This window comes from Trachinotus anak, unplaced genomic scaffold (assembly GCF_046630095.1).
Source record: "Trachinotus anak isolate AG129_WGS33_773 ecotype Australia unplaced genomic scaffold, CSIRO_AGI_Tana_v1 ptg000010l, whole genome shotgun sequence".
Lineage (NCBI taxonomy): Eukaryota > Metazoa > Chordata > Actinopteri > Carangiformes > Carangidae > Trachinotus > Trachinotus anak.
Window position 1 is genome coordinate 5985889 of NW_027273861.1, and position 23813 is coordinate 6009701.

The window sequence follows — 23813 nt, forward strand, 5'->3', positions numbered from 1 at the left end:
TGTACACGCGCCGACGGGAAGCAGCGGACTGACCGGCGAGGGACCGAGCACCGACTGACTGCCGGGGTGGGGGGGGGGGCAGGGAGGGGAGGGCGGGGGGCGGAGAGCAGCCGCGGCTCTGTCTCAGCTGGCTGCCTGTGTCATGTAAAAGAGCCTGTTGTCTCTGTTGTTGGTGTAGTTTTAGCTCCTGAAATGAAAGAAGTCCTTAAAGAGGCACAGAAATGTCATGATGAGCCCGGAGGAGACAAGAAGGTCATCAAATCCAATAAAAATATTTCAACCTCACAGTCACAAAGTCTCTACTGAAACATTTTTAGATACAAACCATTTAGAAATATGATGTCTAGGGTTTTATTTAAAAAATAAAAATTAAAAAAAGATGTGAAAATGATACAGAAACCCACACAAATGAAGGAAAATCAAGATTTAGGTCATAAGTTCTCTTATAAGATCTCAAATAAAAAGTCTGATTTGACAACACATACATTATATAAATACACAGTCTCAATCTCTTATCATAAGCTGTGGTAATGTGATTAGCGTTAAGCTTATTTTTCATCAGTCCATAAGTTGTTTGGTCTAAAACAAACAGACTCTTCAAACAGCCCCAAACCCAAAGATATTCACTTCTCAGAGATATAAAACAGAGAAAAGCAGCAAATTCTACCATTTGAGAGGCTGAAATTGTAACTTGTTCGACATGTTTGTTCAATAAATGTCTAAAACAATCATTATTGAATGAACTTATCAGAACTGTTGTCAGTTAATTTTCTGTTGATCAACCAATAGAATAATCAGCCTTGTGATTTATAAACTTGTACATTTTACAATCTCTACATGATAGAAATACTTCACAACCCCGGTAACAGATCCCACTCTAACTACCACACTGAGGCCATGATGAAAAAAAAGTGCTGTCATATAATTGCGACATGGATTAATCATTATTTCTTGAACAGTCTTTTGTTTGCATGCGCCTGGTAAATATTTAAGCCGTGGCCCGTGCCAGTTAATTGCAGAGTGTGTGTCTGTGTGTGTGGACACAGAGGGAGAGGGGAGGGTGTGAGGCACGATGCCTGCCAGCTGTCCGTGGACTGAAATCCCCTTCCCCTCCTTTAATAAGAGCTCTGAGAGATGTATTGTTCTCCCCCAAAAAGCAGACATGACGGGGGCAGCCCTGCCATCTGCTGTTCTCCCCTCCACCACTAGCACCAGCTATACGCTCCATTCACACACACACACATGCACGTAGATGAAGACCCTGGGATCAGCTGGCAGTGGGGGTTGGGCTGTAGTATTGGGATAGTAATGTTATTGAGTGCAGCCCTTTTTTTTTTGCATGAAAAGGATCATCCTAATGTGGTGGTTGGGTGTAAACAAGTCTCCTCTTGTTAACGCGGCGCAGTCAGCCAGTAGACAAACTGCAGGTTACTTTATCTCAAACACTCACAGGCAAACGTCCACCTGCTGATTTGCATGGCAGTTGAAGTCCAACAGTAAGTGAAGAATGCCGATTGCTTCAACAACCGATAACAATCAGCAGCTTTATGACAAGACAAGCAAGAGGTTTATAACTCACCTCGCGTTGTGTTGCTGCACCGTTTTACATGGATTTTGCACAATATAAATGCTGCAGCTCGTTCTGTAAATGAATGCTGATTCACTTTGATGCTGAGGAGATTAGGACGACACTCATATCTGTCAGTTGCCAGCTGGGAAGTAAGTTGGCTAATGTTTGTCTAGAGCTAGATAAAAATCTGCTCACCAGCACCTGTTCACTAATTACATTCCGTATCTTGTTTGTTTGATTCATACAAAAACTAAAGTGTGATTTTACAGGCGGTTTCTGATTTTCTTTGCTTAACCCTCTGTAGAACTGTAATTTGTCATTTTTACACCTTTAACTTTATACAGACTAAACAATGTAACGTTACCTTGGCCTTTAGACAGAGTGATGCCGGCTGTTCTCCTGCTCTCATGTCTGTACATTAGAGCTAACTAGGCAGCTAGAGGCAGATGTCATTAGCTTAACATAAAGATTATACAATCTTCCAGCACTTACCAAACAGATGTGGTACCTATAATGGAGCTCATGTAACATTTCTGTGGAGGTAAGTCATCTCCAGCTGAAGAGGACCACGTCACAGAGAGCAACATGACTCACATTGCATTTGTACTGCGGACAAATGTGACAGTCTGGACGATGCAGCTTCAACATCACTAAAATTAGGATTGATCAGATGAGAGCATATGCACAAGTCAATTTAATTTTTTCTTAATGACTCTGCTCAGCATCAGCCACAGTGGTTTATATTGAAGCGAGGTGTTAGACTGTGTCAGTGCCTGTGCACTGGCGCTCCCTGGAAAATGAATCCATAGCTCATTAACTGAGAACCAGCATGACATTAGTAAAGAGTATTCATCCAAACAACAACAAACGCGTAAATATTTGTTTTACCGCCCGTCCTTCAAAGCATACTTTTAAACATAAAGTGCATTGTGTATTTTAACACAGTGAATCAGACGAATTCACACACAAGATGAGATGAGTCACTTGCTGGAAGTCCTACACGCAAGCAAGCAAATGAACAGAGAGAAAATAAGAAAGAGATCAGATAAAATAAGATCTTCTGTTTGTGCACTAGAATTGGTCTAGATGTGGGAGTAGCATCTTACAGTTATGCTGTATATGGGCCAGTTAGTTTAGTTTAGCATAAAGTCAAAGCAAGGGTGAAGAGCTAGCATGTTTCTGCTCAGAGGTAACAAAGGCCCTGCTCACACCTGGCATTAACATGCGCCTTTGGTGATCCAATCACAAGTAGACAGCTCTGAGTACGACAGTTCTCACCTCGTCTTAAAATGTGTCTCCACATTTGTCTCAAGTGACCATTTCTGATCAGCTCTCACTTCCCTGAAATTAAAAGAAGAGATCAAACAATACACACTCAGTCTATTCCTTGACATGTCCCAGGCAAACAAAATGTTTGACACACTTGTAATAGATCTCGATGGGCTGACACAAGGGACAAAGCCAGAAAACCAACTGAATGAGTACTTACACAGAGGAGTCAGCCAAGTTAAAGGTCCTTCAAACCTTTAAAACCAGGTATGAACATGGCCAAAGTAAAGCTCTAAGCTCAGTATTGTAACTCTGTTTAATGCAAGCTAAATGTTTCCCCATTTCCAATCCTTGTGCTAAGCTAAGCTAACGGGTTGCTGGCTGTAGCTTCATATTCATCGTTTTACCATCTTTATAAAGCCCAACAATGAACACCTTATATCTCCATACGAAAGCATCTGTAAAAATGTGTTTGTGTTGGTCGGTGTTTTACATACATATGTGTACAGTACACACTGTGTATGTGTATAAACATGAGAGTGGTATCAATCTTCTCTTGTAACATTCAGCAAGGAGGCTGAGGAATAGATTCTCAGTGTTGTTACCCTTCATCTTTGTGCTACATGTTTTCAAGAAGAAGGAAGTCAAAGATACTGAAGACTCAGAAAGTGCAGTTTGTCGCCATGTTTGTCACCATGTTAGCACTTTTCAGCTTTATCACAAACATCTTGTTAGACTCTCAACCTTTTTTTACTCACATTCTCAAACACATTCACCGTCAGGAGTGACATTTAAGATCGACCATTTGAACCTGTTAATGGTGCGGCCTAGGCTGACTGGGTTAACACAATACAGACTGATCTGGGAACACCAGCCTTGTTATGTGAGGTGGGACAAGCCAGGCGCCTTAGCAGCTCCTTTTGTTTTCCTGCAAAGGAGGAAATTCCTCACATTACCATGTCCATGGGGTCTGACCAAGCCTCCAGTCTGCTGTTTTACGGAAGACGACAGGAGGGCAACCAGCAGCCGCTGACGTTTTCTCTTTAATGGCGACTTTCTAATGGATAATACTGGAGATTGGCTGTCCCATTGGCTGTTCATAAGCACAACTTGTCTTTGTATACAAGGGGTATGAATGATTAAATGCTTCAGGAAATAAGCAGCAAGTTAAAGATAAATGTCTATTGTTCTGATTTTGACATTTCTACAATTTTCGGAGTCATAAAATTTTATGAGTGAAGACACAAATCTAAATTTTAACACAGAATACCCCTGAAACCGATACATACATCAGAGAAATCCTACATTTGCCTCCTGTCACAGACTGAAACTTCTCAACAAACACTAGCAGCCATATTTGATGACTGTAAAACAACTAGAGGTGAACAACATTTACACAAGTCTGAGTAGTTGCACATCTACCTAGAAACAGTCCCTCGCACCTGGTGACACAAGAAATTCCTCACTTCAGCATAAAAGTAAACAAGCCACAGTGAGCCAGTGAGGAAATCCAAACAGAGCTTCGCCTGTGGGTGATGCTGTTTACAGATAAGGCAGGGACAAATATTTTCATGATGTGGGCTCAACGCTCAGTGGTCTTCACTCTGTTCCACTTCAGCGCCATTCAGCTAAATTTAACCGAACTAGATTCTCTGAATTTAGTACAATTTTATTCAGGTTTACGTTATTGTCTTTTATTTCAGAGTGAAATTATACTTTTTCTTGAGGTCTTGAAGTATATTGCCAAGAGTAAAGAGTGGCACATACAACAACATTTGACAGAAGAGTGTTCACTCAAGTTTTTGTCTTAAAGAAAAAGTTTGTTACTTGATTTTATGCATTTTAAGTTTTCTATTCTTAACCTATTTTTTATTTCTCTTTTGTTGTCACTCAATGTATGTTATCTTATTATTATTATTATGAAGTGGGTTTTATTTTCCATAAACCTGATGTTTCAAACATTTTTACATTAATTAATGAATAATTAATATTTTCATCTATTCATTAAGCAACTGGTTCATGTAATTTCTTTGTTGTAGCACTTTGAGTGACATGTATGAAAAGTGCTATACAAATAAAATTCATTGTTTATTATTATTATTATTATTATTATTATTATTATCAATGGTCATCCTCTTATTGACTATTATTAACAGTCAACAAGATGATGTTGTGACAAGGCCATGACATTTTGACATAAACAGTTCAGCGAAGAAATGAAAATAACAAATGTGATAAAATGATGGAACAACATAATTTGGCGATGACTATATCTGCTTTTATTTTCTTCACGTTGTTGAATCTGTCTTTATTGATACGTGCACAAAAATTAAATCAAAGCAAGTTACTTGAAAAAGAAATAGTAATAAAAATAAATAAATAACAATAATAGTAAGAATAGTAATGATAATAATAGTAACAAAAAATACTGTTACATATTACACAGAGGCCTAACCACATGTCTCCAAACAGCAGGTTCTCTCATTGTTGGGAAACGTATGATTCCTGGTAACCAGGATGACACAATAACACAAAACGTCATGCAGGTGAATAAGGCAGCCAGTTGAATGACACCAATAATGACACAACTTTTACTGTGGCCAAAGTGTCCTGACAGCCACCATCAAAGACAGGTGAGCATTGTCTCGTCTGGTGCATCAAACACAATGGCAGCTTTTGAGTCACCACATCCGCACAATGAACAAAGAGGAAGTGTGGACCAAGTCCTTGGAGAAAATACTGAATATAATCCACATTCACATTTCCACATCTACTGAGATCATTTTTGGCCTTTTCTTATGGCGGTTTTGGTTTGTGGAGTAATATTAAACATCAAGAATTTAGGCTGTAAAAAGCAGGATGGCCTTTAATTCTAGTTTGTGCGTTAAGAACCGTCACTGTGTTTTAATGAAACTAAAGACACCAACTTCTGAGAGGTGTAAAGAACAACTGACGCTTAAAAATTCCTTGTTGTCACTGCAGCAGAAACCTATTGAAGGTGTTAAGCTCAATTTGGCCACTTCAGGGAAACAAGCAACTTGTGTTTGGCTCACAACACAGATCTTGTGTCAACAGACAACATGAGCAATCTTTTCAATGCTTGAGTTGTTTGTTTGAATACTGCCTAATGTTTATCGAAAAACTATCTTACCAGGGAGAAGTGTTCTGATTAATTTTACCAAACACTGGAGGCGTACAAGTGAGTACTTTAGGTCAAATAAGAGGTAAGTACAGCTCAAGATGTACATTTTGTTAAAATCTGAATGGCTCACTTACTTTTTAAAGCAAAAGACGGTATTTATGGGGCTTCAGGCAAAGGGGCAGATGTTTTGGGGAAACAAAGCACAGTGCTGACTATCTCCTGCCCTCCAGCTTAGAGGCAGATGCACCTGTCGGTCCCCCGCCATATGGACTCTGCAACAAGAATGCAGTGTATGCAAAACAGAAAGAAGAGAGCAGCTTCAAATATGTAGTACATTCTATACAAAATAAATCTACCACCTGTTCCTTACAGAGAGGACCTATTCAAGTGTAATCTTCCCTTTCACTGGTCCAAATTCTTAAAACAATAACATTGAAAGCAGGTGGAAGAACCATGTAATGTCACATCAGCTGCAGTTCACCTACAGCTGTGAACAAATGCGCACTGTTTAACAGGCCAGCCGTTGCTTCTCATCTCAAAAACCTGCCATTAAATCCACACCATCATTTGTGGATACAAAGTGACAGTCACAGAAAGTCCAAACAATGAATCTCAGCTTACACAGATGCTTGTATGCGCTTGCGCTTATAAGTTCGCCCCCCCCTTCCCATCCACGCAGGCCTGGCGCAGTCCCTGTGGAAGCAGATGGCTGGGCAGAGGCATCGCCTTCAGGCCAGATAAAGATGTCTTTTAGGGCCAGGCTGAGTGGAGTAGATCCCCCAATCAGCTCATCAGCCAGTGGATTGAGATGGATTCCTCAGTGCTTGAAGCCTAGAAACAGCCCTGTGTCAGACAGAGAGCAGGTGGTGGACCTCTGCAACGGAGGCCGAATACCTTACAGCCCTCAAGGCAGGGGTTAAACACTGGGATTCCCATTTAAAACCAGGAGAGAAAGGGTGAATGATGACCACTAGGACAAAAAAATAAGAGACAAGAGTGAGATATATTTACCTGGAGGGTATATTGAATATGGCCACATTGGTAGTGTTCTATACTTTTTTTAATAACTTAGATATAACATAACATTTTTTGCATTTATTATGTAAAGCTAAAACAACAGTATTTTGCTGGTTAATAGTCCTAGTCCTTACAACAGTCAATCAGTTTAAAGTCTGAGATGAATTGAATTGATGTTGCATTTAGATCATTTAATGGGCACCTACTCATTCACTAGTATTATTTTACAGCACAAACTATATTCACATATTTAGAGTAAGTTGGGTTTCAACAGATCATGTTTGAAAAGATGCTTATTTTATGAGGGTTTATTAAAATTATTAATCTAAATAGAGACGTTTCAAGCTGTAGATCTATCGAGGTTATTCTAAATCGGGTTCCATCCCCAGAATATTTGACCATTCAGTTTATGCTTGGATATATTTATTGTTGAATCTGAGTGTGGTAGCAAAGGTTATTGTGTGAGAGCAGTGCCTGACACAGTTTCCTCTGCCTGCCCCCACCTCTGTCCCAAATGTCTGACTTTGTGTTTCTGGCAATTTGCTCCCATTGTGCAGCACTTCCTGATAGGAGGCACTCTGGAAGACTGGGCTCAGTCAACTGCAAAGGAATGTGACATTCCTTTCTAAAATTACGGATGTTTCTTTGGATTTCTGGGGCCAATTTCTGCCATTTTCCCGGTGGTGTCTGGAGAAAGTGTTTCCGGAGAGACACGCAAGTGTACACAAGTGTATACTCTGAACTTTATTCACGATTGACTGTAACAAACTGCTGGACACCAACAAAGTATTTATTTTAGCTGGTAACACACCCCTTCATATTGTTAATGTTCTATCATCCAGATCTATCAACATTTAACACTGAGGGTAGGGTTGAAATTAGGAATATGTTGCATTGTGTATTACTAACATACTCAGTGTAATGCTGTAGCTATTGAACTGTAGGATGACCAACCTCTGAAGCAGTGGTTCCTGACCTTTTTGACTTGTCACCTAAAAGCATCATCTACCTGTGACCCCAGCTCACAGGTTACAGCTTTAGCGTGGAGTCAGTTTGATCTGAAGGATTTCACACATACTTGATAACACAGTTATTTTCACAAGAAAATTGTGTAACAGAAATGTTTTTTATTTCTGTAGACCTGCGATGACAGTCATATTGATGTTTTTCACCCCCTTTGGGAACAGTGGAAACAAGCTGCAAAAGCAAGACAAACATACTATTATTGTTGGAGTTAAAATGGTGATCTTCAACATTCACAGTCAGTCATGTTTGTCCATCTGATTAATCTAAGTTCAGAAATTGACTTTCCTTTGTTTTTGGTCTCCACCAACTCCTCTTTAGCTGATGATCACCAAGTCACTGCTAACTTTGTCTGCTTGTCTTTTAGTGTTGGACAGGTATTGCAAGTCTGTTTTATAGGGGTTTTTTTATACAGATAGCTGTCCTCTATAACAACAGTGCTATAAGATGACGATGGAACTACAACAGTGAAGTTACAGGATGAAAAAACAGAATTTTATTTATATTTATTTTTGTTTCTTTGCGAATGTTATAATCCTTTAAAATCTATTTTACTGTATTTCATTTTCAGCTTTCTTGTTTGATTTATCCTTTTTCTTTTAAGCTCATTAGTCAACAGTGAAGCACTTTAACCTGCACTAACCTGTATGAAAAGTGCTATACAAATAAAGTTTGACTGATTGATTGATAAACCAATAATCTAAAAGCCTATAAAGCTCTGTAGAGCAGAGGTAAATAATTGACTGAGTGTTCGTCACTACAACCCTTTTTACATGTGAGTAGTCATATGATTTATTGTCAGTATTGATTACAGCAACTTTAATCATATTGTGACCCTTCAGATTTATCTTGCAACCCATTGGGGGTCCCAACCATCCAGACTGGGAACCACTGCTTCAGAACAGAAATGTTAATCTATATGTGCAAAAACAAGTCTTAGCTGAAGCTACTAGTTTTACCTGTGATTGGGGGCATCTGCTTGTCGATGTCTAAATAATCAGAAAATCAGTTAATATTTATTGACAACACTGTGTCAGCAAAGAGCTTTGGTAAATGTAGGTCAAACTGAATAAACACAGAGAGGCCACAGGCTTGGAGCGATAACCTCTATCTCCAGATGGTAGACTGGAGTTAAAGGGAAAAAGGAGACAGGGGAGTAGAGGGGTCAGACGTCAGGAATGAGGAAATCCCACCCTGGCCCGAGCAGATAGAGGACAGGAAGCACTTCCATTTGCATACAAATTCACCCTCTGTAAAGCAACATGCGCAGCTTGGGGTGAGTATGTTGAAAGCGTGGGAGGAGACCTGCAGACCACTGATAGCGCATTGTCAAGTGGCCATTATGTGCCTGACAACATCCATAGGTCGTGACTGCAGAAACAGAGGAGCAACGAAAAAGAGGCAGAATTTATGCCAAATCAAGATGTGCCTTTATTTCCAACCACTGACCACCTGAATGACAACCATGAAAACCAAATTTGTTACAATATAATAACAAATGCATTTCTTTTGACTGGACACTTCTGCAGTTAATCCAGAAAGCTTGTATAAATAAATGGATAATACTTCAAAACCTTCTGCGTATTATACGGACAACAATGTACACACCACCGTCAGATAAATCATATAAATACATTTCTTACAGTACAGGACTTTAAACACCTCCAACAATCACACATTGCAACTCAGATCCTGTTTGTGTAATGAATGAATGCCTCACATTCTTGACCTCCATTTTAAAGCTTTATTAGTTTTTTATAAACAAGTTAAACAGAGTCTGACTGAAGCATTTTATATATGCAATACTGCAAATGAGTATTTCAAAGCTGCCATGTCTCATTAAAAGCTTCTTTCAGGTTTGCTGAAAGTGCAACCGCGAGAATCTGTTGATTTATGGCGCAGTCACCCCGCAGAGTGACCACCACAGGTGACGACACTTTTCTCTGTGATCTCCAACAACACTGACAATTTTATGGCTCGTGTAATTAAAGACTTAAATACACAGAAGCACCAGAGTTGACTCAGGCATGAAAGGAAGGGAAGCTGTTTAGGGTCAATTATGTTTTTAGTCTGACTGAGAAGACGTTTAAATTAGCTCTGGAGTATCTTGACAAGATAGAAATATGCATTTTCAAGCTGCTTTATTAAATATCATTAAACATGAAATGAAAAAAGGGAAGTAAGACATATTACATAATAGGATAAGTGAGTGGTATAGGGCTGGGTATAGCGTAATGATTTAAGCTTCCTGCATACTTCAGTGGCAGCTGGGAGGAGGGGGGTGTTCAGGACAGTTAAGAAAAATCCTTTGTGGACTATATATTTTTGTGACCATGAATACCTGTGGATCAGTGAACCAACACTGCCGCTAGCAAGGCTAATAGAAAGCAACACTTTGCGAAAAGTCTGGAAAAAATAAATATAATTTTGTGAAAGTGAAAATGTTCTTATTTTCTCCTATCTTGTTAATCAAACCCCTCAGATTGATCTGGTGGCTGCTGTAATGTGTCCCAACCCCATGGTTGAGAACCACCGATCAGCCGAAAGGCAGTAAACCAAGAGTTAACTAGTCTGTAATCACTGTAAGATCCAAGGCTCAGGGACAAAAACAGATAATTGAGACTAAACAATGACAAAGCATGGTGATTCTTTCAGATTTTGCTGCAGGAAGTGACACGTTTTGCTCATACATTTCAGCAGTAACATGGAAAAATGATGTTTAAGAAACCAGAAATTAGGAGGAGTGTCACTTCCTCAAGCGTTTCTCTTGAAAAGACTTACAAATCAAAACATGTCCAGCTGTTTATGTCACTACAAGGGAAAGAATGTAAACTGGCTCTTCCTCTCACCAATCCGTCAGCATATCCCAGAATGCTTGTGTGCGGTAGATTATAATCAGTTTCCCTCTTCTTTTTTTTTCTATGTAGTTTCTTTTTCAGGCAAAGCCGTATTAAGCATATCACAACTTTCACAGACTGAATGGCACCCAACATTTAATCCAAAACAATCTTTTCTTCTGATGTGACAGTTGATGTGTGAACATGTCCAATTGAAGTGCTTTGCGGTTCTACTTCAGTTTCAGTTGCAACAATATCAAAAAGAAAGGTGATACTATTCAAAATAATTTACCATCACATTCTGAAGCTTACATCACAGCTCACACCTTGGTCCTGTAGCACTTAACACTGCACAAAGGTTACACCCACTCAAACCTGTGCATGACATTACGTAAGACAAAGAAGCCAAAAATGAGGCTTTCCTGCGATGTTGTGGTTGCAGGGGGAAATCTGCAAACTAATTACACGAGACAATCCAAACGAATGCCCTCATTAGCCATGACTGAACAAGAAATGCTCTACATAGTTATTACATAACAGAACCCAGCATCAAAGCGTACACAGACTGCATCCTGCTCTGCCTGGGCTGAATATCAACAAGAGGATGCTCCATTTTTCCAAGAATTTATTATCATTTAGGGTTGACTGAGCTGTGGCTTCAGGGCTACATGAAACTGTAGGAGGAATTTAAGAGAGTTCATCCCACCTCATTAAAGTTACAGGTTTCATGCATTCTCGCGCCCCCAGAGGTCACAGGTAAGAAAATATTGAAGGTAATAACTGGATTAAAACATTTTAGGAGAAATGGGCATGAAAGCCTTCAGACAAGCTAATTACACCTCAGGTCATTGCAAAAAAATGTCTATGTTGCTGGAAATTTGACCATTTTTGTGGCATATTTTATTTTATTCTATTTAGTTGTTATATCCTTATATTTATATATTGTATCAATGTGAGGATTTCCGATTTATGTACACTAAAGCCTGCAACGAGATTGCTCCTTGTGGATGATAAAATGTACTTTATTCTACTCATATGGCTAAAAACAACTGTATTTTAGTGAATAATAATAATAGACCTGCTAAATAACACTTGTGAGGAAGTACAAATAGGCTACTCAAGATAGATTTACAACTCATGAACACATAGTTACGTGGCTGCAAGGTGCTTTCCATGTCATAATGCTGGTGATGGTCACATCCAAAATTTCCCTGGTCTGTACCAGCGTCCTTTTAACTGTATCAATCATCAAAATATGTGCACAAACAACAATACAATCACTGATTTATGGTTTTCTTTCCCTCCAATACATTCATAAATATTCACTCTCATTCAGCCTGTGTGACGTGAGATTTTCATACAGTACATGACAAATACTGTTTTGTTAAGGGAATGCTACGGGGGAATGAGGGATGAGGGATGAGGGATGATAACAACACTACGTAACAACTAACTTTCACATGTGTGTTTCATTGCATTGTCACAGTGAGCCTGTTCACAGTAAGCCCAAAACAAGTGCAGCAAGAGGAGGAGGATCGCCAGAAACCAGGTTAACACTCGGTCTTATTGTCTCAGAGGAAAATTTCGTGTTAAGTTTGTCTCACTAATGTTTTGTCAGTCAAAAAAATAAATCAATCACCATCAACAACCATTAAGTGAAACAAGTGTTATAAACCCCTGTAAAACGAACAGTCTGTGAACTTTGGCAAGTTAACAGACCCTGCACTGTATTTGATGCTTTTAATGTATGTTGTTAAAGTCTGCCAGGAGCTGACACATCCCAGCAGCAGCCATGTGCTGCTGACTCTGCAGGTCCAGGATGTCATCCCCAGGTCCCAACCCTCCACACCTGCTTCTGTTCCTTCCCCAGGGCTGAGGTTTAAAGCCCAGAACCCATCTTTCCTCACCTACTCCAGACTTGCAGTCTGAGGGTTTGACATCAAGACCCGAGCCTTCAGCAGCTACTCCCACCCTTCCCCTGGCTCTTGGTTTGATCCTGATACACAGGGCAGTGAGAAGGAGGAGGAGGAGGAGGAGAGAGAAGGGTGGCGCAGCATGATCACTCAGGGCAACAAAATAAATAAAATTAAAATCAAGAGAAAGACCAAGGAGGCCATTCACATCTGGCACCAGAGGGCTTTGAACAGAAACAGGGGTTATCATCAACAATTTTATATTTAGATCGTGTGATAACAACAACATCATCACAATGACAGTAGAAAACTCAACCCACTGAGGAAGGCCATGAGATGTGGCTTAAAGCTGCAGGAACACAAAGTAAATAGTGCGTTAGCTATGTGTGTTGAGTATTTTCATGTTATGGCATTTCCACTGTTGTCTAAGTAAAAGATCTCCATACCTCCTCCACCACTGTTTACATGCCATAGCACATGAACAAACACATTCTGTAAGCGGGACAGTGGTGTGCATGTAAACGCACTCATTGTGCCTCAGAGGAATGAGTCTTTTCCTCTTGGCCTCTCTGGCACAGTTCCCTTGGCACGGAGCGCTAAGCGGGCCGATAAGAACGCGCCCCTCTGTCTCTGCAGCATTCCAAGTGTCCTGCAGTGAGCGTCCGGAGTCCAGCAGCACGAGATGAGTCCGGCCACAACCTGCACCCACTCCCCCCACCCCACCCTCCAAGAACAATGAGTCGTTCCCATCACATGAGGGACATGGCTGAAGCTTGAAGTGGGACATGGGGACATGGACACATGGAAAGCACGACAGGCATGTTCACTTAGGCCCCTACCATGAAATGTGCAAAGATTTCATGCAGGCTGCAACAATTCTGGGAAAAGTCGTCTTATCTTATTAAGGAAGTTGTTCTGTTCATAATGACTCGTGTTCATCATGGTGCAACAGGAGCAGCGCATCACTTTTTGGACCACTCTGATAATATCTTTCACACACTAAACAAACTGTGGGTCCTGACATGTTAAGAGAGAAAATATATTAATACTGCTAGATTACTTTAATCAATTATCACAGTGATACTCACCCACCCCATCTCGGGAATTTCCTGGCAGTTAACCCAGTCTACTTTAAGAAATTCCCGCCAAGCTGTATTGCCTTTGAGCAATTCAAATGAGACAGGTCAGCCCTCTACGCAAACAATCTATCTTCATTCTTTATTCCCATGACAAGTTATGATCTTTCAGATAAGAGAAATTCCTCAAACAAATACCTCAGATGTCTTTCCCCTTCAAGATGAGCTGATAATCTGAAGCGATTTTCCAAATGACTGTTCTGAAACATTGCCAAACTTACTCATATATTTGTTAATGTGCGGTCAGAGCTTAACAGGTCATCCAGTAAAATGTCTGGTTTGTGACATAAGGCGTGAAGGATGGTGCTGGACTGTGGAGGCATTCCTGTTTCATGACAGGAGCAGGGAAACTATCTTTCAAGCCCAGAACTCGGACGCAAGCCGCTGCATTACTGGGTAACAGAGAAATATCTGCCTTGGCAGAGACATTACTGTTGACCTTAGTGTGACAGCAGAGCGTTGAACTGCTCCCTCTGCTGCTTTTCTCTGGTAAAACAAGAAAAAAAAGCATTGACAGACTCAGCATCAAGTCACCCATGCACTCTCCATCAGCAACGTGCAGCCAGGCTGCTCCAACAGTGACTCAAAAAACGATGATACCATCAACATGAGTATGTTGGCAGATAAAACAAATAAGATTTATACTTGAATGAGAATGTTAACTGAGAGAAACGGTTCAGCTAAGAATAAAATGTACTCTTTTTGTAGGTATTTTATGGCTTTTCACAAATGGAAAAAAAAAGGAAAAAGGTGTTCTCAGGATAATTTCATGGTTCTTTCATTGACCTGAAAGCTATGCTGCACTAGCCTTTATTAGCCTAGCCTCATTTAACTAAAGAAGGAGAAGATCATTTCCAGACCTAATTCAACATTTACGAATAAAAACTGTCAAAAAGTCACACGTTGTGGCCTTCCTCAGCAGACCTGCTCAGCTGCCTGGTCAGTGGATGAAGTAATTGAAACCTTTGCAAAGTTGGAAACAAGCTGTGAACACAATCTTAAAAAGTTGGTGAACTCATTAGCAAACAGTCACTTACACGTCCAGCAGACGCAGAGCAACATTAGCCATGTCGAGCCAAGTGTTCACTCTACTTTCAGTTCTGTTTTTGGTCTCCACCAACCTGTGAAAAACATCCAGCTCAGCTAAATGTTCCTTTGTGTCACCACCGAGTCACTAACTGTGTCTGTCTGCTGTCTGCTGTCTGCTGCTGGGCAGGTACAGTACAGAGGCTTTATCAGAGCTTTTCATCTGAAGACAGCAGTGAGAGTGAACCTGAACAGTAAAGTTGTGGGGACTAAAAGAAGCTTTAAAGCTTTGCAGAGCTGATGGAAAACACCAAGATGAGTAGTATCAGTACTACAAGTGATACACTGATAGCATCATTATATTATTGAATATTGCCATGTTAAATGAACCTAAATGAGCTCTATCTATTGAGGAAGCCCATGGTACAAAGTTTCAGAAAAACCAAGTAAGTGGACCTTGTGATAATTATTTGTCAAACTGTTACTTTCAGGATGAAACTTCAAGAGTAAGAATTTTCACAGCTTTTAAAAGATTTTCTATCACGACTGAAAAGCCTCAGACGTAACAGGTTTGTGTTAACTTGTTCCATAAGTTTTTGTATAGTTACTTCCAACAGCTGCAGGATGCTTATTAAAGGGCCACTACAGTCCACACATCAGTTTCCAGTTTCACACATTAAATGCAGTTTTTTTGTCAGAGAGTCACCCTGAGAAAACAGCTGCATAGTCCTCTGTGGCTTTAGAGATACTCTCTAAAGTCTGATGACATCAGGGTTATTTTCATTTTGGGCTTAGAGAAAATATTGGATTTTTTGCCAGATGGCAACGAACGCGACTCCAAATGGATGATAATATTTCTCTACCACTTTTTTTTCCTAGCAGGACGTCAATATTAAAAAATGTGAAATGTAGTATCCACTTAGTCTTGAGACTAAAAGTCAGGATACCTTTGACTCTGCTGCATCAAATCTGAACGCTTAAAAAAATGATTAAAAAAAAAAGGGAGGATGTCCTCAGTTTGCATCATACTACTAAATTTCCTTATAGAGTTAAGAACCTAAGTCAGACAATTCAATTCATTACACTAATTAATTTAAGCAATTACTCAATCATCTTGTGGCTTAAAGCAAATTATTCCTGTGAAGTATTATGTAAATAAGGGAGTCTGAACTCTCCCCGGGCTTGAATCAGCCTCACTCCTCCTCCCTTTTACTAGGCCCCTTCAAGGAATCTCCACATATAAAAACCTTTTCACCTCCCTCCAGAGAGAGCCAGAGGAATGCCTGCCTTGCCAAATTCCTCAGTGCTGTTTGTTGGGGCTTACAGTGCTAGTAACACAGGCTACCAAATACCAAAGTGAGAAGTCACCGCGCTCAGAGACAGCTGAACATTACTCCTGTGTTTGTTATTGTAATCGTGTGACAGCAGAAACAAAAAACACATTTCTTGAAAACTGTTTTTCACTTTATTGTCATTCCATCAGAGCGTCCCTCATTAGGAAAGCAGTAAAATATAACTATTCCCCTCGTGGCCTTTAAGTGTTTCTGAGGTTCAGCGCCCCACATGGTTGATATTAACATTCCATACGCTTTCTAATGGTGAGGACAAAGCAGGCCGCAGGGGAAGGTTCATGACAGCATTGGCATGGTGCACACATTCCTGCATTAGAGTAGCTGGAGGGCCTCCGGGTGGTGGTGGTGGTGGTGCTGAGGGGGGGTTTGGGTGATGAGTAAACAAGAAAATAAAGAGAGCTACAGTACGAGCTGCGTCCCCCCCCCTGCTGTCTGAGATGTCTGGACAGACATGTACATATGTGGTATTTTCTCAGTCATCACAGGCAGCGCAGGGAGGATGGACACTGCTTCGACTCAAGGCAACATTCTTTCCTCTGGGTGTAAATGCAAAGCGCACATTAATGCTGCGTTTCAGGCAACTTGAAAAATTGGAATTTGCACCCTCCTACAAGAAAAAGTGCAAAGGAGATTGCTGCTTCATGTCAGGAATCCCAAGTAACTCGGGTGGAATTCAGCTATGTGAGGTCTCACGAATATGGCTGAATACACTATGAAGGGTCCACAAGTTCTTCAGGCCATGAGCTGATAATGAAAACTATACTTTCAGAGACAGATGTGTAGCAACGTGGGGTGTGTCACAAAATGTTGACGTCAGCTCAGATAGAAAACATCTGTTTTCTCAGGACATCAAGCATATGCCTGTGTTTTTTTTCCATTAGTCACAACGTGACGTCAGCGTTTGTACAAGCTGGACTGGATCAGAGCATAACATAAAATATCATACATGCAGCATCTTCAGTATTCTTACAGACAGGGAACTCTGGATATGTGTTACTCAAATTATAGGCAAACAATCTGGATTCATTCTAGCTGCTCACAGATTAATACATAATCCAGAGAAAACCTGAACTGATCAGTTATGCAAGACAAATATTGTCGTAAATGTCACGTTCCACAACTTGGCCTTCACTGTGGGAGCGGAGTGCGCTCTGTAAAGCTTACTTGTCTGTAAGCTTTGTGTGGCCTGACAGCACCGCATATGTTCAGATCTCAGTGGAATTTCTGAAATACATTCACTCTTTTTGACAGAAATACTTGTGTGAACTCAAACCTCTGAGCTGCCAGACCGATATTAAAAGTGCAAATTAGAACAGAAGTCTCTGCGACATATACAGGATGTCCTAAAAATGTCAGTCAGGACTGCTGCTTTGTTCAGATTTATTCCACCTCACTCAATCACTGACCATTCTGTACAGACGTCTGGGCAGAGTCAGGCCCCGAGCCACTGGGCAGGTACTTGGAGACGGTCCTGACGTTTCTCTCCCTCATATTCTCGATGTGGGTGTCCAGTTTCTGGAACAGCTCCTCCGTCCGCAACATCTCCTCCTCCACGAAACGAGACACCACGTGGTCTGCAGGTGACACTGATACCGAGGGCTCCTGGGAAGCAGGAAAAACGCACAACTGTAGGGTTATCTGCTAAAAAGAAAACGAGCACAGTGGGGTTTTACCTATATCACAGCTGTGGACTAGGAGAGCCTTATCGTCTCACCAGTGGAGAGGTAGAGGGAATGTTTTTTTCTCTGGACACAAGATTCACTGAGTCTTCAGAGCTGGAACTTTGTCCCTCAGCAGCAGATGCGTTTGAACTTAAGGTTGGCACTGAGTTCCTCCTGGTGCGTCTCTTGCTGCTGGAGGAGGAAGAGGAGGAGGATGGTGATGAATGAATGTCTTGGGCCTGGCTGCTGGGCCGGTCTGTGGGGGACCGGGACAGGGTCTGCAGCTCTTTAAAGAGCCTCTGGATCTCTCCCTCATGGCGAGTGGTGTTCTCCTGCAGCTTAGATTTTGAGGCCTGCATCTCCTGCAGGTATTCGTGATGCCTGGTATCTTCACTCCTGCAGATAAAACAAGTAGGTGCATGAAGGTTTAGATTCTTGATCTTTTGTGTGTCTGTGTATATGGCACCTACCAGTCCTGAGCAGGCTGTGGTCGGTCTGTTATAGTGTGGCTGAGCAGGGCCCGTTCATACTTATCCTGGCTGGACCCCCCATTCTGGGCACACAGGTCGCTGAGGGCCTGCCTTAGCTTTTGATTCTCTTGTTCCAGGCTGCTCAGGCAGGACACATAACTCTCCCTCAGGGATGGAAGTGAAAGGTCCCCCCACTGAGAGAAGAGCAGTGATTCAGGGAGTAAAAATCAAAGTAAGAGATGATTCAGATTTAGACACAAGCACTGAAGTCAAAGGCCGTCTTAAAGCTGTCTGTAAAGCCATACAATGACTACATTAACAACTATGTCAAAGCAGACAAACCTTGGGTGACTGAGACTCCAGTCTATACAGCAGACCCTTCAGATGGTGGTTCTCAGTCTGTAGAGTCTCCAGCTGCGCCTGAGTCATCTGAGAAAGTCAGAAACAAGACAGAGTGACTTATTTTTTACTGACTCTACAATCTCATCTACAAGGGATATATGTCATTTTAAAAGTAAGTAAACTGTAGGACTTCAGTGGGAGATAAAAGCAGAAATCCTTCATTTTTACTCCTACTTCCAAATTTAAAAATAAAAACTCTTTATCAAACTTCTTTTGACTGAAAAATGCTCTGAAATGTCAGAGAGCTGCAGAGGTCTAAAGCTGGTGAAGCGTTTCTGCTGAGCTGAGCATGCCAGCATTTTGCCTGGTAATAATTAGATTAATAATCATAATCATAATAATACATTAGCTGAAGCAGTATCATTAAGAATAGAGCAGCTTGAGTCTCACATTGGCAGTCAAACATTGATAGAATGTTACACCAGATTTTTGGCATTTATGAGGCTGCAAACACACAAGAAAAACTCTGGCATTGATTTTTGCTGTCACTAAGCATCTTCATCATTTGTACTTGTGCTACTAAATTCTAACGTTTTATTAGAAGTCACTTGATGAATGTATTTTATTGCTCAAACTCAGTCAAGGACTTTTCTTATTCTGAAGTTGGTACTTCAGAGCACTGAGGAGTGTCATTTTTATAAGTTAAATAAAGTTTACATTAATAAATGGACTGCTGGACAGAAAAGAAAACATAACCAGGACAATAAAAGTAAATGTTCATAAACTAATGAAGGATCCTGGGTGCAGGATTTAATTTAACCCACCACTGATGCAGACTGTGAGAGACCTGAGTTCACTCTCCTTCATTCAGATCAACACTTTTCAACTCACTTCTCTCACCTCGTATTGTACGAGCATTGTGGCTCTTTTTGTTTCATATAATGTAAAATGATTCAGCAGTTTGACTAAACACCTGAACACTTGTTCATTTGCTCACTTTAAGCTCAGCTGCTTTCTGCTCTGCTCGCTCCACCTCGCCGCGAAGCTGCTGCCTGACGCTGGAGGAAGAGCCATCCAGCGAGGCGATGGTGAGGTCGCGCTGGTGCAGCTCGCTGGTCAGCTTTGACACTTCCTTCCTCATCCCCTCCACCTCACCCCTGTGAGTCTGCTGGGCCCTCTGAAGCTCCTCTCTGAGCTGCAGAGAAGGACGTTTGGGACATGAAACGATGCTGATGTCAGTGGGGTAAAGGCCCGACAAAGAAAATACAGTATGTCAGAGAGTTAGGGAAGTTCTCTGACCTTTTTCATTTCAGCAGCACAGGAGTCATACTCTGCTTTTATGCTTCTCAGATCCTGTTCTGTCTTTGAGTGGTCGGCTCTCTGTCGGTTCACCTTATCCAGTCTGAGTAAACCCCCAAAACATGACAGGGACAAAACGTGACAGGGAAACCAGTGTTGACTTTGCTGATACAAAAACATACAGTCAAGGTCATATGTCCGAGAGAATAATAAAGACTCTGGCATTCACCTCTCTTTGAGACATGCCAGTTCAGCCTTGAGATGAACCTCACATGCTTGGGCACAGTGAAGCTTGGCTGCAGTTCTCTCCAGATCTTGTCTCAGCGTCTCTACACCAGCACAGCCCTGCGCTGCTAAAAGGTCCTCCAGAGAGCTGCACACACACGACATCATCCACAAAACACTTCACTTGTGTCTGCCTTTCTATTGGACCACTGCAACACAACAGCAGCGACTCCACAGTGCGTCCTTCCTGCAGTAACACTGCCCTCTTGTGTAATTGTTGCTGTGCTGCATCATGAGTACACATTAATGACAGGCAGAGAGTCACCCACCGAATGACTTGATCTTTAGCTTGCAGGACCTGGTCGAGTCTCGCAGCTTCATTACGAAGCCTCTGGCGTTCGAAACTGGCTCTTCGCACAAACGTATCCTGAGAGTCCAGCGTGGCGTGAAGTTCCTCCCGTTCCACTGACAACACCTGTGTTACAGTCGAGGACCATCAGCTGATAAATTTGTTGTTGTGTCTCATTGCACAATGAAGTAAAATGTTTATATCAGACTTATGAAGAGATAACATCTATTTATAAAATAATAATAATTTTTCCTGTTGCTTTGTATTTTCCAGAGTGGGCTCAGGTTGAAGACTTTCCAGATGAAAAAACGTTTCAACTTTTTAATGATTTTTCAATATTGATTTTTCATTAATGATTAATCAGTTGGTCCTTAAAAGGTCAGCAAATAGTGAATAATGCCGATCACAATTTGCGTTAAGTCTACAGTGATGTCATCCAATTGCAGAAGTGAAGATTGCTGCTTTTTTCTGTCTCATGTGACCGTAAACTGAATATTTTTGCATTTTGAACAACTGGTCAGAAAAAACAAGCAATCTGTGGTAAAGGCTGAAAGCTATCGGGACATCAGCCGACAGTGTAGCGTCTTCCTCACTACAGGTGGACCTCTTAGAAGACTCTGCACAAAGTGTGGCACAATCCCAGCTGAAGGTCCTGATCCTGGGATCTGCAGCGATGCAGGAGCTGTCGGACTGTCCATCAGTCGCACTGACAGCCAGGACTCCAGCTACACTCTGAGGGGTGCAACATTTGAGGCTGATTTGTTATTTCAAACCTCACTGTTATTTTAAGAGGCTCTGTGATAGATTTTGTTTGCACCACATGGGCATCTCTGTGCTGATATCAGACTGTGGGTCTGATGCCAGATCTTACTGATTTGAGTTGAAAAGAAACTGATGTAACACATTGCAAGTGTTACAAAAAAGGGAAACATTTCTCAGAAAAGATATAAACTATATTTTTTTACATTAATATACATATATAATATTAATATTGGATGTTAGGGGGTCCCACTAAAAGTGTTTCCTCTGGGCCCATCATGATCACCACAACCTGAAATCATTCAGCTAACCTGCTGCTCTCTCTGATACTGTCCCAGACACATCTCCAGCGGTCGGATTCGCTCCAGTTCAAGCTCCCGTGAGTGCAGGCTGCCCTGCGTCTTCTCCAGCTGAGTACGCAGACTCTGCACCTCTGAACAGCACTCCCTGTGCTCCCTCTCCGTTCTCCACGATGCCCACTGGGACTGGAAATCAAACGACAGAAAATATGTGTGAATGATGACCTGTCTCCACTTTGCTTCAGCATTAAACTGTGTCCGACATGTTAAAGTTCATAGTTTGTTTTTACTTTAACGTGTGTGAGCTCATCGGTCAGGCTCTTATTCTGGGCCTCCAGTGCTGTCAGCTGTTTCTGGTACTGGATGTGTTGCTGGTCCCACTCTGCAGAGCGCTGATGATATTCCTGCAGGGAGAGACGGGGATGACTGTGCTCAAAATAACCAGAGGATGACAGTATAGGGCTTTTTGTAGGTAAGAGGAGCTTAAAGGGGAATTGGCTGTTATACCTGAAGTTTTCCCTGCAGCTGGGTCATCTCAGAAAGGTCTCTCTCTTTTGCGCCTCCACTAGACTGCTTGAGCTGTTTGCGCTGAAGCTTGTGGTAACTTCTCTTTAATTTATCTAACTGCAGGATGAAATGTTGCCAAAAGCATTGTCAGCAAGCTGTACCTCTGCTGCAGGAGGACTCTTAAAATTAAGTATCGTTCAGAGGAAGAGTGTATTGTCAAATTTAATTTACACCCTGCACATCTGCCATTTGACAGACTGACTCTTTGCTTGCTTAATAACAGACAAGTTGTCTCACCTCTTCACGGAGTTTCTGCACTTGTTGTTCATACTTGGCAACTAACTCTTGTCGATCAGTCTGGACATCTTCTAGCTGCTTGTGGAGCAACCGGACCTGTGTTTGGGGTGAAGATGGTACTGGTATAAAAACATGGATCAAACACTCACATAATGACATCATTTAGAAACAGAAAGTATCATGCAACAGTTCTAGTTACTATATATTCATCGTGGCATTACTGAGGAAAATGTTAGCAACTCAAGAGTATATGGTAAATGAGCTACAGTTAAGTAATGAGCATACATGTGAAAACCCGTATTAACTGGAACACAGAGGCCTCACTGATATAGCTGCATCAAGAAACGCTACAACTTCAGTAAGTGTCTTTTACTTCACCTCCAGGTCTCTCCGCTCAATGAGGCCCCTGGCAGTCAACAGCTCCTCTTCTCTACTTTTCAGCCTGAGCTGCATGGCCCGAGTCTCAGCCTCCCACTCCCTCTTCTGATGATTGATCATTATGTCAATCTGTCGCATCAGCTCCTGGAGCTCTGGCTCACATGACGACAGGACGGAGCTGGGATAGGGATGCAAAATATGTTGTTGACTGAATCGATTAAAAAAAGCTCCATCACAGAGAGGCTGCCATCTCTGCAAGCGCTCACCACCGCCGCCACCTGTGATGTAACGACATTAGCTCAAAGTTAGTCAGCCAGTCCCCGGCTGTGGCCCCAGTTTACGTTACCTCAGATCAGGATTCTGCAGAGATCCCAGAGAAGCCTCCATCTGCTTGGAAGTGACAATCAAGTCTTGCTATTAACTACCTGGCAGAGTACGGACTGCGTGGACACTTAACTTTCTTCCAAGTTAGCTAACAGTTGAGTGACTAACCTAGCAACCTCTGACAGCGTTAACCACTAACCATAACCACACTGAGCTGCAGTTAAACTGCGTGAGTTAAAATTCAACAACTAACGTTACATCAGCTGATCAGATGATTAAAGTTTCCCACACAGTTGAAGTAAAAACCAGCAAGTTAAATGCAGCTAAAGACCTTTGTTTACGTCGTTAACGGAACTACACTGTACAGCCGCATCGGGCACAATGGATTTCCTGATTGAGGCGGTAACTCCGCCTCCAAGCCGTGACCTCAGCACGACGTACGTCACAGAAGGGGCTCTGCATCCAGGTGTGAGACAGATACAGGTTTTGTGATAAACCCAAATTAGACTAATAACCCAAGATGTTAACTCTTGAAGTTACATAATGCTGCAGTGGTAACAAATATTGTTTCACATGTTACACGCTGTAATGAAGCTTGTCTCCACAGCCTTTATTTCC

At 41.6% G+C, this 23813-nt stretch overlaps 1 protein-coding gene across 4 annotated transcripts; it reads right to left on the bottom strand.

Annotated features, from left to right (window-relative positions):
- Positions 1 to 87: 87 nt before the first annotated feature.
- Positions 88 to 23623, bottom strand: cep63 (centrosomal protein 63). Of its 4 annotated transcripts, none has more exons than XM_071487162.1 (16): positions 23527 to 23623; positions 23218 to 23261; positions 22872 to 23049; positions 22494 to 22589; positions 22197 to 22313; positions 21980 to 22093; positions 21702 to 21875; positions 20612 to 20757; positions 20287 to 20430; positions 20058 to 20160; positions 19756 to 19953; positions 18759 to 18845; positions 18417 to 18610; positions 18000 to 18342; positions 17692 to 17887; positions 16376 to 16639 (listed from the first exon to the last, which is right to left on the bottom strand). In XM_071487162.1, the coding sequence occupies exons 2-16, from the start codon at positions 23256 to 23258 to the stop codon at positions 16485 to 16487; spliced, it is 2286 nt and encodes a 761-aa protein (XP_071343263.1). In that variant the 5' UTR covers positions 23259 to 23261; positions 23527 to 23623; the 3' UTR covers positions 16376 to 16484. The 4 variants fall into 4 exon arrangements, with proteins under 4 accessions (XP_071343264.1, XP_071343265.1, XP_071343263.1 ...); XM_071487161.1 differs by having other exon boundaries at positions 23218 to 23258; positions 23527 to 23601; XM_071487163.1 differs by lacking the exon at positions 16376 to 16639 and adding an exon at positions 88 to 187 and having other exon boundaries at positions 23218 to 23602.
- Between the last annotated feature and the right edge of the window lie 190 nt (positions 23624 to 23813).

What these genes read in the sequence shown, in the direction of transcription:
- cep63 (XM_071487162.1), bottom strand. Translation starts at nt 23,258, where the DNA reads ATGGAGGCTTCTCTGGGATCTCTGCAGAATCCTGATCTGAG. An exon ending in AGTATCAGAGAGAGCAGCAG is followed by an intron (nt 20,758 to 21,701) that starts GTTAGCTGAATG and finishes ACTGTAACACAG; the next exon opens with GTGTTGTCAGTGGAACGGGA. An exon ending in GTGCTGCTGAAATGAAAAAG is followed by an intron (nt 19,954 to 20,057) that starts GTCAGAGAACTT and finishes CCTTCTCTGCAG; the next exon opens with CTCAGAGAGGAGCTTCAGAG.